This window comes from Motacilla alba, chromosome 2, assembly GCF_015832195.1.
Source record: "Motacilla alba alba isolate MOTALB_02 chromosome 2, Motacilla_alba_V1.0_pri, whole genome shotgun sequence".
Taxonomy (NCBI): Eukaryota; Metazoa; Chordata; class Aves; order Passeriformes; family Motacillidae; genus Motacilla; species Motacilla alba.
The window spans coordinates 51901221-51917165 of record NC_052017.1 but is presented as its reverse complement, the minus strand read 5'-3'; the positions used below and the strand labels follow the sequence as shown (position 1 = coordinate 51917165).

General features: G+C 39.3%; 1 protein-coding gene across 6 annotated transcripts in view; it reads left to right on the top strand.

Moving 5' to 3' along the window:
- HECW1 (HECT, C2 and WW domain containing E3 ubiquitin protein ligase 1) overlaps positions 1-15945 on the top strand; it is a 246687-nt gene that overhangs the window by 88987 nt on the left and 141755 nt on the right. For all 6 annotated transcript variants that reach the window (XM_038129377.1, XM_038129379.1, XM_038129376.1 and 3 more), the window contains one exon: positions 11898-12005. In XM_038129377.1, the coding sequence (XP_037985305.1) occupies positions 11898-12005 (108 nt within the window). The remainder of the gene's footprint in view (positions 1-11897; positions 12006-15945) is intronic.

The window sequence follows — 15945 nt, the reverse complement described above, 5'->3', positions numbered from 1 at the left end:
TGGCTGTGTGACAGCACAGTCTCATGCTGGGGTAGGGACAGTTAGAAGGGTCTGTACAAAGCACCCTTCTGACCTGAAATAAAGCACTGATGCCTTCTGTTTGTGACTAGTCTATAGGGGTGGGAGATCCAGACATCCCTAATGGCTTAAATTTGTGTCTATATTTGCACAGATTTTGTGAGCCTGTGCTCCTGTTAAGAAAAGGAATGTTCCTGGCCTTGTGGATATGACCTTCACAATGTAAATTGATCTATAACTATGTTTTGAATTAGCAGCCAGACTGGAACAAGAGAACTGAAGAAACTATGAGCTTTTCCCAGTCTGCTCAGGAGAGGATTAGTGTTGAAGCCTATTATTTTCACTTGTCTGGCAGCTCTGTTAACTATTGTGATGCTGCTGGTTATTCTAGTGTTTGTCTCAATCCAGCTTGTGGATACAACCCAATCCTTTGTGTGATTGTTTGGGTTGGTGAAATTGGAGCTGAAAGGTTTGAATGTGACACTGTGTAGTATTGTGGAGAGTCATGAGTACTGGGAAATTATTTGCATCATTAGGATATCAGGCAGTGTGTTGTGGATTTTCTTAAAGCCTTGGTGTTGGGAGCATTGGAGTTGGTATTTGTTATTTGTCTTGTGGGAGTATCCCAGGAAAGGACTGTGCAGAAGCAGAATAGAAGGCAGTTCTACATTGTAGGAGTTTAATCGTTGCCATTGTAGTATTCTAGGAAGGATCTCCAAATAATTTTGTATGAGTGTTGGTTTTGAAATGCATAAAACTTATTCTCTTTTCACCACCACTGCCATCACTTGATGGTAAAAATTTGATGGTAACCAAAAACTTCAGACTTCAGAATAATGGTATTCCAAGTCTGGGGAAATTGGGATGATATAAACGGCTTCCAAAAAAAAAAAAAAAGGCAGCAGAAAGCATGTATCTCATATCTCATATGTGTTCATACTGTGGCACATTTTGGAGCGCTATTCAAAAGTTAAAGTAGCCTGAAAGAGGAGTTGAGGGAGTCTTCCCTGTGTGGAAATTCTGTCTGCTGGCTCCTCTTTTGAAGAGCCACAGCTCCTTTTACCACAAGATACCTGTTCCTCTCCCCTGTTGATCCATTTACGCATTCCTTAGGGCGGCCAGCTGGGAAAAAAAAAAAAGCAGGTCTTTGCAGAAGCAGGTAAGAGCTGCATTTAGCACTGCTTATAAGGCATAACATTTGCTCATGGTCTCAGCAAATGGACTAAGCAGTCAGTCAGTCTCTCAAAAAACTCTGTAAAAAATGATAGTCATGTGTCTCATGGCAAAAAATCGTATGCAGCCTGAAGCTTCCTGAAAACATCCATGCATGCATATGTACATGAGTTTCATGAAGGGCCATAGAAAAACCCCTGAGTTGAAGGGAGAATAGTAAATGTTGACTATCTTAAAATATAGATGTTATTACTTCAGCACATTTTAAGATTAGCTGTGGAAAGATGACAAAAAGAAAATATATAAATTGGGAAAACAAGCATTTCTTAAGACATGCTGTGCCTCAGGAACAGGAATTACATTTAATTCCTGCTAAGCTTGAACTCTAGAGATGCTCTGACTTCTCCTCCATATACTATTTATCAGCTCTGAGCAATGCAGAGGAACCTCTACATTCTGTAACAACTCATCTGAAATGTGCGTTTGTCTTCCCTCAGGAGAACGACAGTATTATGAACATTCAGCAGTTTTTCAGAAACAGACCCACAATCTAAAATATGTGTAAACACTTGAAGAGAGTTCTCTGAGAAATTTGAACATAACAAAACTGTGTTGCTATTTAAAAGTATCAGGAATATAAGTTTTCTTTGCAGAAAAGCTATTCGTAAAGAAAGGCTTATTGGGAAAAAAAAAGAAACTAAAACAAAGTTATGAATAATGAAGAAAGGGTATATTTTTAAAGTAAGGACTCATTTAATGGCTACTGTGAGGCAGCTGGAATATTTGCAGTTATTTATCTCAAGGCTTTCTCTTTCTCTCGTATCTCATTTGCTATTGCTATTTGCTACAGTATGAAGCCCCTTTAGATAAATTAATATGGACTGCTGGCAGCTGCCTGTAGATAAAGAGCTATCTTATAATTACTGTAGTGGCATTTTAGCTGCTGCTAGATTTCACTTCTGTCATCACCTCCATATCTGATATAAAGGAGCTAATGAGAAATTTTTAAAGCAGACATTTTTTGAAAAAATCATTTGCTCCAATATCTTTGCACACTGATGTTAGGGGTTTGTCAGAGCTAGCATTATACTTTTCTTACCCATATAAAGTAGGCTTTCTTTCTTTCAACATTTCCTTATATGAGAGCAAAACATTTTTAAAGGCTATTTATTAAAAATGTCTTCATACACAAACCTTGGAGGGTCCAATTTCTTGTCCATAGCTGGCTTTTTTCCAGAGTAGTTCCTCTCAAATTTATATAAGTAGAAATGTCTTCATCTGCTTAGTGACTGAAGTTTAGATTTAAAACTTTTTTCCTCCTCTGTTTCATCCTGTGGTGTTATTTTTTCCCCCAGAAAGACAATTCACCACAACCTGACAAATCTAGTAACTATTGGTTAATAGGCACTTATACATTTGTTTAAACTCTCTCTGGGTTGATTTTAGGCTTAGATGGCCTGTGTTGCTGTTCTGCTCACTGAGACAAGTGGAAAAATGTACATTTTTCCTGCCATAGCCTTGGATCAGAACTTGTTTGTGCAGCTATTTTACCAAACATCAGATACATACAAGCAGAAAGCATTTCAATGTTGCTAGCAGAGATGTAAAATGTTGGAAACAGCAATGTGCATATAAGGCTGGGAGCTGTGGGTATCATTGTTACAGGTTTAATCCCCGATTTAGACTCTCTCTCCATGTTTGGATGGTTGCTCCACCTCTCAGCTTCAGATACAGCCGTCTGTAAAATGAAACTTCACAATGTGCCCACTTAGAGTGAATTTTGTTGATACCAGGATTTGTTGTGTCCTGGGGTCACCCATCTTTCCAATCTTTTTATGGCCTTTGGAATAGAATTTCTCTGTGGTCTTAGGGCTCCTCCTCAGGATGTCATCTTGTAGTTGGGTCTCTCGCCAGGCTGGGGATGGCAACCATGGCTGGCTGTGATCACCTCAGCAAGTTAAGCTTTGTTCCACACCTGCAATTCTGCTCCCTCTGTGAAACATCAACAGAGGTGCCCAGTGGCCAGACAGCTTTCGCTAGGCACAGCACAATTTATTTCAGGAACAAAATGTATCAGAGGAGCAGGTGTCACAGGCCTTGGCAGATATATTAGTGCAGCAATATCAGTTCTTTGTTCCAACCTGGCTCGCCTTCACCTGGCTGCTCTTCGATCCAGTGAGAGTGATTTATCAGGCTGAGTCACTTTGCCTTTCCCACTTCTGTATCTATCTGGTGCACCCTTCAGCCAGACAAAACCTGGGCTTGCTGTTTACAGACCCACCAAATGTGACATGAACACAGTTAGCTTTTGCATCTAATTCACCCCTTTACAAGTTGATACAGACAACACTTAAATACAAAGGTTTCTGAATATACCCAACACATATAGCTTCTGACATGTCTTCCCTTTCACTGCTTCCAAGGTTCAGCTATCATTTGTGTTAATGTTGGTAGTAGCAATACACCAAAAAGCTGATGCAGAGTGCTTACTGTGGTAGTGGTGTGCTTTATAGTCTTTTAGGGAAGTCGTAGTAAAGAAGCCTGCAGACTGCCAGTTCTTTTCCTTAAATGCATTTAATATGCGGTAGAGGTGTTTGCTGTGTGCCAAAGGATTCCTATTTTCATGCATTACTTCTTCATAAAATAACAGGTCTTATGAACATCTTTGTAGGTGAATGAGTAGAAAAGAATTTTCCATTGCACCTATTCATGCTGAATATCAGGAGAGGGAAATAATGCAGACAGGGAGTGACTGCATCCTCATGCCTTCTCAGTGATTTCTAAGGTCCTTATGCTCATGGATAAAACTGCCTCTGTGCTGGGCAAGGATGGCCCATATTGCTGTATAACCCAGACTTACAATGAAGTCAGTATTGATCACCTACTAAAATATTTTAGAAGAAATCAGTTGGGGATATTGGTGCACCAAATCCCAGATTTTGACCTCAATCCTGCAAAAGCAGCAGATTCCATGCAGCCCATTCAGACCATTGATTGAATAGAATCAATCATGGCAGAAACAGTGGGCAGAACAGACATAAAATTCTTGGCAGGACAAATCCTAAAGCAGAAAGATTTGTTTTGGAGAGGTTGCCAGCCATGTGGATTTTGAAGGTTCAGCATATGTTTTTCTTCTCTTAGTTTTCTGATTTAGAACTAAATCCTTCCCATTCCTTAGTGTTTATAACACTTACATTGCACTGTTCATAACACTGGAATATTCCCATGCTGCCTTCCACAACTACTGTAATGGCTTTGTATGCATTTAGCTTTTGTAATCTTTCTCATCCATTGATCTCTCCAGCCCTAAAGGCATTTTTTTTCTTCACTGGAGATCTTTCACTTTGTAATAAATTTATAACTGAATACTGTTTTTCTGATAAAATCAATCCAGATTCTCAAGAGGTTCTTTGCATTGTGGTGCTTCAGTGTACACATCTGAGTTGTGTTTGGATTTTTTTTTCCTACTGCTTTATCAGATCACAACCTCCTGTCTAATCTACTGTTTGCTGCTTTCAACATTTCTGTAAATCCATTTTCCATTTTCCCATTTTACTGCAAATTATTTCCCCCTTATTTAATGAACGTTGTTAACCTGGAAAAATGTCATCCTTGTTCGCATTTTGTATCTTCCAATGTCTCTTTATATCTTGTCTTCATACTGCCTTGGACCTTCAGCATCTCTTATTTTTAAATTTTCTAGCAGATTTCATGGCTGCACTGCTGTGACCTAATCCTCATTTTCCAAAGTGTACCGTAGTCAATGGGGAGGCTTCCAATGACTGTGAGAACTTTGTTGTTGTATTAAAAACAAACAAACAAAATTCTTCCATGTTGTACCTTAACACACATGTGTATGCACTGGGGAAATTGGGATCATCCTTGTTTGGTTTCCTCCCTCCCATCTTCAGTTCTGTGTGCAAATTGGATGTCATTACTTGTCATATGTTTGTGCAATGCATAGGTGAAGTAGAGCTGTTGCTATACTGAGACCCAAATGTGGTCCACTTGCTGCAGGGATAAGAATAAATCTTGAGGTGTAGGAGCTGTAGAGGAGAAGCCTGTTGCTGGGACAGGCATAGCTGAAGCAGCACTGACAGCTCTGTGGTGCTATCACACTTCTAAGGGAATGCAGAGCCAAATGACACCAGTATTACTGGACAGATGCCCATCCCATTGCAACCTAACAATGGGATGCATCCCCTTGCATCCCCTTGCATCTCCTTGCTGGGGGGGGGGGGGTTTAGGCCCCACAAGTTTTTATTTCTGAGCCTTCACTCCTTGCTTTCCTCCTTCCTTCTACCGTTTCAGCAGATTTGTGGTTACAGGAGAGAAAAACATGAGTGGTGGGTTGTTCTGGAGCATAGCTCCCTAACACCGCAAGGACACCATAGAAGAATAGAGTCCATTGCTGTCAGCTCTGCTTTTAGCCAGAAGTTCCACTGTTGCAGGGAAGGAGAGGGAAGTCCCTGGAGTGACAGAGCTCAAACTCTCAGTGTGGTTAACTCAAGTGCAAGTGAGGAAGAACTGGATCCACGATTTATCCACAGACTTCTGAAAACCTTGGCATATCATTGCCAAGATTTGATAGGGTCTCTGTAATGGCTAGTCATTTGCTTTTTTGATTGTTGTTGGTGTCATGAAAAATGAGAATGTTGTCTCCCAGCAGTAATTTGGAGAGTGCTGGAGTGGTAAAGGGTGATAAGTGGCTCTGAAAAAAGCTAGATGTTCAAAGATAAAAGTGTTTCGCTGAAAGTTGAGACTCCTTGGTTTTGGAAGTGGCTGATGTATCATTTGGGTTTAATGTCTTAACCCAATTCTTTCTGCTTTAGGTTTGAAATCCACCATGCCTGCATTTCTAATGTGCCTGGAGCAGTTTTACTTATGATCACCATCTTCTGCCCTCAGTGACCAAGAATTGTTCTAACTTTGCCAACTCACTCCCCATTTTATTACAGTTTATCTCCCTTCCTACTTTCTTTTCATCCTTCTCTTGACATACGCCTCTTCTCCACACATTGTTCACATTTCTTCCTCCTATTTTTTTTCTCTAGCTGGGCAAGGGGTTAATTTTTGTGGGATTAAAATGGAACCATTCATGTTTTTGAAAAAAGCATATGCAAAACTCTTGGATCGAGAATTGTGCTTGTAGCACCAGTCAAGGATTAAGCTCTTGTTTTCCAGAACTCTTCTCCCTAGGAAGTTATAAAAGGAGGGATGCTAACTGTAAATTGCAATATATTAATTGCCTGCAGCAGAAATTGGCAAATGAATTAACAGTGAAGTTTCAATCCACACTGGAAATGTTCCTAACTATTATTTGTGATTTTTTAATGTGGCATCTTTGTAAATAAGAAATTGGGATCTGCATCTTTGGTATATGTTTCTCATTAATAGTTTCTCTTCTGCAGAATGATGACTGCTTGTACTGTACAGACCTTTAGAAGAACAGCTTCCAAAGGGCTGGATTTTGCAATGCTAAAGGATTGCAAAAGGAAACACTTCCATGACCTGATACAAATCACAGCAAGCTCCACTTGTGAATTGCAGAGGTTTTTTGTCATCATTTTGTATTTTTCTTCAAGTGATAGATTGGGTGGAAAAAGAATAAACATCAGAAATATGAAGTGTATTAGCTTCATAATAGAAGGCTTACACCTTCTATTATTATTTTGTAAGATAATTTTATTTTATTGATACTTTATGAAGGGTCTGGAGCACATGTCCTGTGTAGAGTGGCTGAGGGAGCTGGGGATGTTTAGCATGGAAGGAGGTTATAGCCAGGTGGGGCTCAGCCTCTTCTCCCACGCAACCAGTGATAGGATGAGACAACACAGTCTCAAGATGCTCCAGGAGAGATTTAGGTTGGACATTAGGAGGAATTTCCTGATAGAAAGGCTGGTTAGATATTGGAACGGGCTGCTCAGGGCACTGGTGGAGTCTCTGTCCCTGGAAGTATTTAAGAAAAGACTGGACATGGCCCTCAGTGCCGTGGGATAGTTGTCAAGGTGGTGTTAGGGCACAGGCTGGACTCAATGATCTCAGAGGTCTTTTCCAACCTAATTGATTCTGTGATTCTGTGATTCATGAAATCTCTTTCCTGCAACTTTCCATGCAAGCTGTGAAACAGATCAGCCAGAGCTCAGCCTCTTCATATAGAAAATTATTTTTTAAATCATTTTGCTAGCTATCATTGTATGTCATAGTACAGGCATACATATTGATCAAAAACACTTTTAAATTCCAAACTAATGCAGATTTATTTAGCTGAAGACTAGAAATCCTTGTGTAATTTCAGAATTACAGCATTTCCTTCTACGAAGGGATCAAGACATAAAGCCTAGCTTTTATTTCTGTGCCATAATTGCATTACGTTTACAGGAAGCAAATGTTGTAGTATGTAGTGTTAAATCAAATTAGTGATTCATAAGAGACTGGAATACTGTATCAAGTTCAGGAACCTGTCTGACATTATATTCCTGTATTGTGTTAATTATTTGTTTCTTTGAATGTAGCACATGTTATTCTAAATTTCATAGTTGTTAGACTTTGAGAATGTGAAAAGATAGGCTAGCCATATACGTCAGCAAAATACTGTATGAGAGAGGGGAGTTTGTTTTTAATTTCTGCCTCCTAAGTAAAACCAAACAGACCAAAAGGGTCACTCAGATATTTGTAATTTAGACTCCATCAGTCTTTCTGAGGAAGATGTATTGACTATCTGATTGCTTCTCTGTGGGAAATTCAGACAAACTTTCAAATACTGAAGTCCTGTCTGTTTAGTGTAGCTGCTGACAGCACTTGAAGTCCCCATTAGATTATTCACAGATCTTTTTGAAGGGTGGCCTTTATCAACATTTTCTCTAATTCCTCTGAAGAACAGCATGCTTTTTGTCAATTGTATTCTGTCTTTCATCTGAAAGATAAGTTTCTTTGGTGGCCATGGTTCTTTATCTCTCTCTAGTGCTTGTGAAGTATATTGGGATGCTCAGCATGGAAGTGACAGCACAGAGTATTTTTAGCAGTAAAAGGCTGTGCTTGGCAGTGTCTGGTTTGGTGAGAAGAAGCAGTCCATCAGATTGCTGCTGGTTCCCAAAGCACTTGCTGTCATTTGCTGCTAGTGTGCCTTGGTCCCTCTGGCTGCTATTTGGAGCCAGGCTGCCTGGCTCCTGGTTGGACATCACCTTCCTCATTTCCTCTAGGGCCCATGGGAGGTCTGAGGGAGCTGCTGCTCCTGTCCCAACAAAGTCTTGTTGGTCTGCAGCCACCTCCCCTCTCAAGCAAGAGGCAGCTGGCACTTCTGCATGCCCAGGGGCAGGGGGGGCAGAGAGCAATGTCTGCTGGCTTCCTGTCTTAGACACCCTCACCATCCCCATCTCTAGGTCCAGGAGCAACTAATGATGTTTGAAGTGCAGCACATCCCATAGCCTCCCCCATTTTCATCCTTAATTAATAAGTGAGCTGTCTACTGTGCAGGGAAATGAAGCCACAGACCTAAGAGCAATTGCAAAGTGTTTTCTTTTTGGACAAGCAGGGCCAAACCCAAGCTATACAGAGGAAGCAGATAGGCAGTTTAAAGGTTAATCACATTTCAAAAATAGAGGGAGGGAGATACATTACAATGCTTCATTGGAAAAATGTCAAAAGGCATTAGCTGCTGCCTGAAATATATGAAAGGGAACAGCATTAACTTTGCTCTTCATTTTGCATGGAGGTGAAATGAAGTATTTCACCATTTACCTTTGGGAATTAAGATGCAACATGCTTTAAAGGTCAGTTCCTTTATTTTGGGGATTCTCAATAGAAACAGGAAATAAAATTTGTTTTCCTTTGCACATACTCTTTCATTTTAGCATATCGTACCATCTATGTGCTTACCTATGGCATGAATGTTGATGAATACATGTACATATATCTGCACATAGTGCCCTAAGCAGCATTGTATTTCACATGCACAATTGTCTTTGTCAATGTGCTACATACATAACGTGTGTGTGTGTGTGTGTGTGTGTGTGTGTGTGTGTGTGTGTTCAGGGAATAGCATGCCTGGAATAGTGTTACTTGCCAATTAAAACAGGTCGACCGGGCATATTCATACATTCCAGCCTCCTGATGAGTTTCAATTACTGCTATTTTTAACTTGCCAGAGGATATTTCTTTCTTATCTTTCACCTTCCAAAAATACATACCTTCAAAACCTGGAAGAGCAAAACTTCCCTTTTGGACCTGAATGTATTTTTCTAGAGATAAAATTTTTCTGACTTAAATATCCCAATGAACATAAATTTCTACTAGACTAAAAATAATTTTTATTTCTTTGGAATTCAGGATTTACCTCTTTCAAAAGAGACAAACAGGGTTAAAACCAACTGTAAGAACAACCTACATACTGGATTTCTAAATCATTACATTTGTAAATATGTTTTGTATACAAATTGGTTTTATACTTAAAGGCTTCACCGCTCCTTTTCAGACGCTCTGCATATTGCAGAGCTCCATAAGCTCATATTAAATTATCCTTTCTGCTATCTGAGCCTGTATTCCATCAGTGGCCACTGTCCATAAACTATGTGCACATGACTAGCTCCATGTATGTATCCCTTCCCTGGGGACCTGCTTTTCTCTGGATGCTTCCCAGATGCCCCTGTCTCTTGCCTCCATGGCAGGAGGCAGTGTGCAGGTGTTACTCAGCAGGAGTATCTTGCTCCAGATTTCCTGTGGTCTCAGCTGTCAGCTGTAACAATAGCCTGGCTTGCTTGTCCTTCCCTTCCTGTGGTCTTCTACCTTGGACATGCAAATGGATAGTAGCCCTTCTTCTCAGCCTGGTTTTCCAGGCTTCCTACACTTTTTCAACAAAATAGAGGAAGGGGTTTTCTGGAGTCATGCCCATTGGCTCAGCTTGCAATAGGGTTTAGTTTAGGTATGGGCATATGTCAAATTAGAGGGGTTTTGTGTGGCAGAGTTCACGCTGCCTTTGTGCCAGTTGTGGGAAGCAGCAACAGTGGAAGTGCCAGCTGGGCTCCACACATACCGCCTATGAACACAGTATTTTAAAGCTGATTTTGGGACCTCCAGTGCCACTAAACTCTGGCCTAAAATGCCTGCAGTTTCTTAAGCAATACTATTGAATCCAGTTCAGCTAAGCCTCCTTAAGCAAGCATGGTATTTTATAAATAGTGTATTTTGAAGCACAGTAATTACCCATGCATCATCACAATATGGCAGGTGTTGGAGCATCTCCAGCAGCTTACAGAGACAAAATATGACAAATAAACATCACAAGTGATGAAGCCAGTGAACAGCATGCCGGAACTGAGGGATACTCTCTCTGCCCCATCAGAATGAGAGCCAGGCAGGGTTCCCAGGCTCCAGCTCAGTGCAACATTTCAATATATGCTCACCTTTAAGAAGAAAGTGTTTTCTCTGCCAAAGGAAAAGGGACAGGCTTAAGTCTTTTTGCAAGTACATAATGTTCCTATTTTCACAGAATGATGTACATGATCCTTGATGATTTGTATCCAGGATGGTCCTTTACTAAAGGTATTCATAAGTAAACCAGTGCTCTGAGAGTAACAGTTGTACACTTACCTGCTTTTTTTAGACATATATAATTTTGAATTTAAAAGAAGACACAACCAACTATAAAGTACAAAGCGAGAATTATACCAGAGGATTTTGCTATTGAAGGATTACAGCAGAGATGCACTTCAAAACAGAGCATGAAACACAGCTGGTGAAATAATTCCTGGCAATTAGCCAGTCAGCAAAGGGAAAATTTATTGTAGATAACATTGCTATTTATAATTATCCATTGCAGCTGTTAATGATCTCATTAGAAGGAATTCTGTTGTAATCCCTCAAGAGGGTAACACCAAAGAGTTCAGTGTTGGTACTCAGTCACCTTCCTCCCTTGAGAGCATGACTGTGTAGTGCCAGTGGGACAATATTGACATCTGTTTGCTGCTTTCTTCTTTCAGTGAAAGTGTAGTTTCCTTCAATTTAGTCTCCTTTATTAAAGTATTGTGATAGTCTCTGGGTTTCTCACCTTTGTCTGTTGGGCTGCCTCTTCTGTTCTGCTATTGATCACACTGTCCTCAGGCACAGTGTCCCTTGTATGGCATTATCTTTGTTCTCTTCTTGAAACAAATCCAATTCTTCACAGTGTATACAACTGAAGTATCTTAATGTCAGTTTGAGTGGTTCACATTTTTTCTCACTTTTAATGCAACTGATAATTAACATAATTGTCTTCAGAAGTGAGTCTCAGCACTCTTCCAGGACTACTTCTGTAGCAAGCAAGGCTGAGTTGGTTCAAGCACATTTGTACAAATCTCTGTTGAAGTTAAAACTGTTGTTATCACTGAACGGAAAAGCCCAGGAGATTGCTGACTGGTCTCAGCAGTTAAAGATTGTGGCTTCTGCTTTGTCAGAGCACAGATGTGATATCCATTTCACCCCACTGAAGCTGGAGCAATGAGTCCATGGCCCAGGCCATCCTTGGTTGCTGCTTCAGCCACTTTGACTGAACTTTTAAATAATATAAATGAATTATAAATCAGATTTCTCAACATGTCATGCCAAGCTCTCTAGTAGCTCTAGGATATTCTGTCAAGCCAAAGGTATGATTTTAGCCTGACTTCCTGCTGTGTGTGTTGTCATGCTGCCTGTAGCAGGCACTTACTGAGACCAATCTTCTTTCTTTATAGATGAGGTCTTGTCAGAAAACTTTTTGGACTACAAGAACCGTGGCGTCAATGGCTCTCACCGTGGTCAAATTATTTGGAAAATTGATGCCAGCTCTTACTTTGTGGAGCGTAAGTATTTTTCCAATTCTGCTATGATTCAATTGAATCACTCCAGAACAATAATTCAGCTATTACTGTTGTTTTTATTATGTTCTTATGCCCAAAATGTCCCTTAGGAAGGGCCAAAAATGTTACCAAAATCTCTGAATGTGTTGATAGAAACTGCAGCACTTGGTGGAATAGTAACCTACAGTTTCTGCAAACAAATTTTGTGGGCATTGACATAATTACTTTTTTTTTTTTTAATACAGTTGTGAATATGTGTTTTACTCAATTTACTGTTATTTGGACTATATCATTAGTAATAAGCTGCATTAACTTTAATATGTTTTTAAGGAAAACAGGAAGTCAGGGGCATAATATCATTCCAGGAAGAATCACATTGGCTTTTAACTTCATGGGAAAACTTCATGGTGCATCTGGCTTCTAACAGACTCAGGTGAATTCAGAAGTTGAAAGAGTCTCGAGGTCTGATTATCATCTACACTAATAAAAGGGTAACTATATGTAGTTGCAGCAAGGTACATTGATTTCAAATTAATTATTCCTCATTATATTAATGTTTTTCCAGGGCATTTGACACAATGCAGTATAAATCTTTTCCATCCTCTTAGCAGTGAAAATACAGAAACACTGAATTTGCTTCTGCAAAGTACTAGGTTCCTTATACAGCAAGTTAATATTTCCAACCCTGACTGTCACATCTTCCTGACCATTCAAGTCTTTCCTCTTTTCCATGAGATTTACCATGTGTTAGTGTAAATGCAATTTATGATCATCTTTGGATAGAAATAGAGTACTCAAAATATTGGACTGAAATCTATAGCAAAACATCTGTGGAGAAAGAGCCACATATATCCTTATGGAGGAGTTAAGCATGAAGAAGAGTAGCATGAAGCAATTTCAGTTTTACAATTGAACTGAATATTTCCAATGATCTGCCTTAGCCTCCTGGACAAAATTCAGAAGTTTGGTAAAAGCATTAAATTGCTTGACAGGTATATCTGTCTAAGACTGTCTATATTTGAGAGCAGTCAAAGGAATCTTTGATATAACCTATATTTTAAAGGATTTGTAAAGGACATGAGTTGTGCTTGTACAATCTATGACTTTGATCTTAAATATCTGGTATCAGCAAGGGTGCTGCATGCAATCATTTTACAGCTTCTCAGTCCTAGAAGCAGGTTCTCTCTTTGCAGTACTAAGTATTGCTGATGGTCTGTAGTTCCTAGTGTTAAACTGAGAAAGTTGTTCTAAAGAATTTAGGGACCTGCTGAAGTGTGTGCAGGACATACAGGATGTTCATATCTTATGTTTTGAAACATACATGGATGGGAAACTGCTTAACATATAAGAACATGGGATTTTTTCAGTTATCCTGGTTTTGGGCCAGAAATTAATTACAGGCTCTAACCTTTAAAGCAGGTTCTACTTTGCAGAGTCATGGTTACAAATTCATGAGACTGATCATATTTTCTTTTAGCTGTTAAAGAACTGTGGGAAGGAGATAAAATATCCTAGACTGGGTATTTGAAGAGACTTCAGTACCTTGGATTATTGAAGAAGGGCAGAAGTGTGACGAGACTGCTGGTAGCTTCTTTGGCTAATCCACAGTACAAAACAAAGAGGCAACATGAGAAATGCTTAGGAGAAAGCCTCTTTAGGAGGGCCACTTTTCATTAAAGGCTCAAATGCACAATCAATTATGTCAGCTTAATAGGTTGCCCCCATTAGCAGAGACACAGTAGCTGTTGTTAATTGATTGCATGTACATTCTTCACTTGCTCTACTGTAAGAAAATGCAAATTAGCATAACCATCCTTCATTGATGCTTGGAACTAAGTTGTACTACACCATAGCTGGGCAGCCTGTGCTTGATGAGTTGCTGCCTCTTGGTAATTTGTTATACTCCAACCATTAGGTTGTATACATCAGCCCTGAGATTTTGTACCAATGTGCTCATCAAGGACAAATCATTGCCCTGTCCAGAATTAAAATAGGAGAAAATGAAGGAGGCAGTAGTAAATAACAGCACGTGCAGATACTCTGAGAGCTACTTGACTACTCAAGTGGGAAGTTAGAGCAGTGCAGAATGTTGATGTATGCTGATTTTATATATCTAAAGGCATATTTGAGGATTCCTGCCCATTGCTGAGACTTAGATAAGAGAGCACACAGCTTTGCAGCTGATTAAATGTTATGTTAAAACTTCAGTGTCTGAAAACCTTGTGTATTTTCTATCCAAAGAGGATGGTGTAAACCATCTTCCTTCAGACTTTTATTTTTTTAGGCAGAGATCATATCTCCCTTTTATGTTGCATAGCGTAACATTTGCAGGGATCACAGAGATACTGGTTATCAAAACAAAACTCAGCTAAGAAATGTAGCTAAGGTGTGGTAATTTATTTTCAAGGTATGCATATTGTTTTCCCATACGTTGTTAAAATCCCCTTAACTTACTATTGATTGGAGTCTTCCTGATTATAGCATTTATTCTCAATAAAACAGAGTAGCTCACTTAAAAAGGCAGCTCTTAATTTCTGCTTTTGCTTTTCCTGTAACTATTCATACTTTGGTATCTTTTTACCACATGAGTCAATATTGACTATCAACTACACATTGCTCCAAAAAATATTATGATATAAATTGCAGTATTTGTCCTGGAGAGATGATAAAGGGAAGATCAGTGTATGGCCAAATAAGGAATCAGCCTTACATAGAGAATTCTAATTTCTCAAGAATTTTAGGCACCCCATGCAGATTGGTTTGTACCCTGGCCTTAAAATATCAAAGGTTAAATATTTTTGGTGGTGCTATTGTATGAGGCTTATTATAGGGAGACCATGGGAATCATCCTAGCCAATCTCAGAAGCCAAAATTTTTCTGTTGTCAATTAGACTGTAGGACTCCCCACAGATTGTTTTTGTACTACATTTAAGGAAATTTTCCTTATGCTGTGAACAGCCAGCCATCTGACAGCTTACAAATAAATCTTTGAGCCTTTTTTTGTTAAAGAGCTTCGTGGGGCAACTTGAAAAATCAGAGATATCAAAGACTAGCTGATTTGCAACATTGTAACTCCTATTAATATGAAAAAAGAAGCATTAGAAATGAGGTCAAGTGTATAGAGGGTTGTTACTCATTTCTGTATTTTGACTGTGGAGGCATATATAATATGTTTAGGAGCATTTTGTTCAAATGCATAATATTCCACAGTCATTTACCCTTTCTTTCCTGCATTTTTGGAAAATTAACAAGCAAATGAAATATGATGCTCTAATTATGTAACCTGTAGTCATTATACATAAACCCACTCTTTAAGTACTTAACAAATTGCTGACATCCCTGTAAATAGTGGCCTGCATGCAATGGGGAGGGACCTGGAATAGGAATGAGCGAAGGGAAAAGCCTCTGAAAGTTATTTTCTTCATGGCAGCAGATTATCACAATGAAATCTATCTAACACAGTTGTAATGATAATTACTGGCCAAATCCGCCAACCTGCAGGATCACACTAGAGAGTAATTGTGCACGTGGGCAGAAGAAACTAGTAATATATTGTGAGAGATCTGTAAAAGTGCACAATGAGTGGAGAGCACAAAGGAAGATGTGGAAAGAAATTTCAACCATTTTCTTCCTTAATTGCACTTCTTTTATGAAACTGAAAGTCTGCAATTTCAGATGCAGCTCAGTTATTGAAGCTATGCATTCATGCTATTCTCTGTGGATTGCTCAGTCAGAATCCTTACGAGTTCTTTTTTTCAGGTATATTTAAAATCTCACCAGTCAAGAAAATGCTTTCTGTGAGTTCAATGACAAAGCAGAATTGTTTACTCCTTTTGAAACATGCTTCTATGCTTTGGGAGTATTTGGGCAAAATATGTGTTGCTTCGGAATTTGCTGATAGCCTGATTTAGACCATCTACAAAGCCTTGTCGCTTTTCAAAAC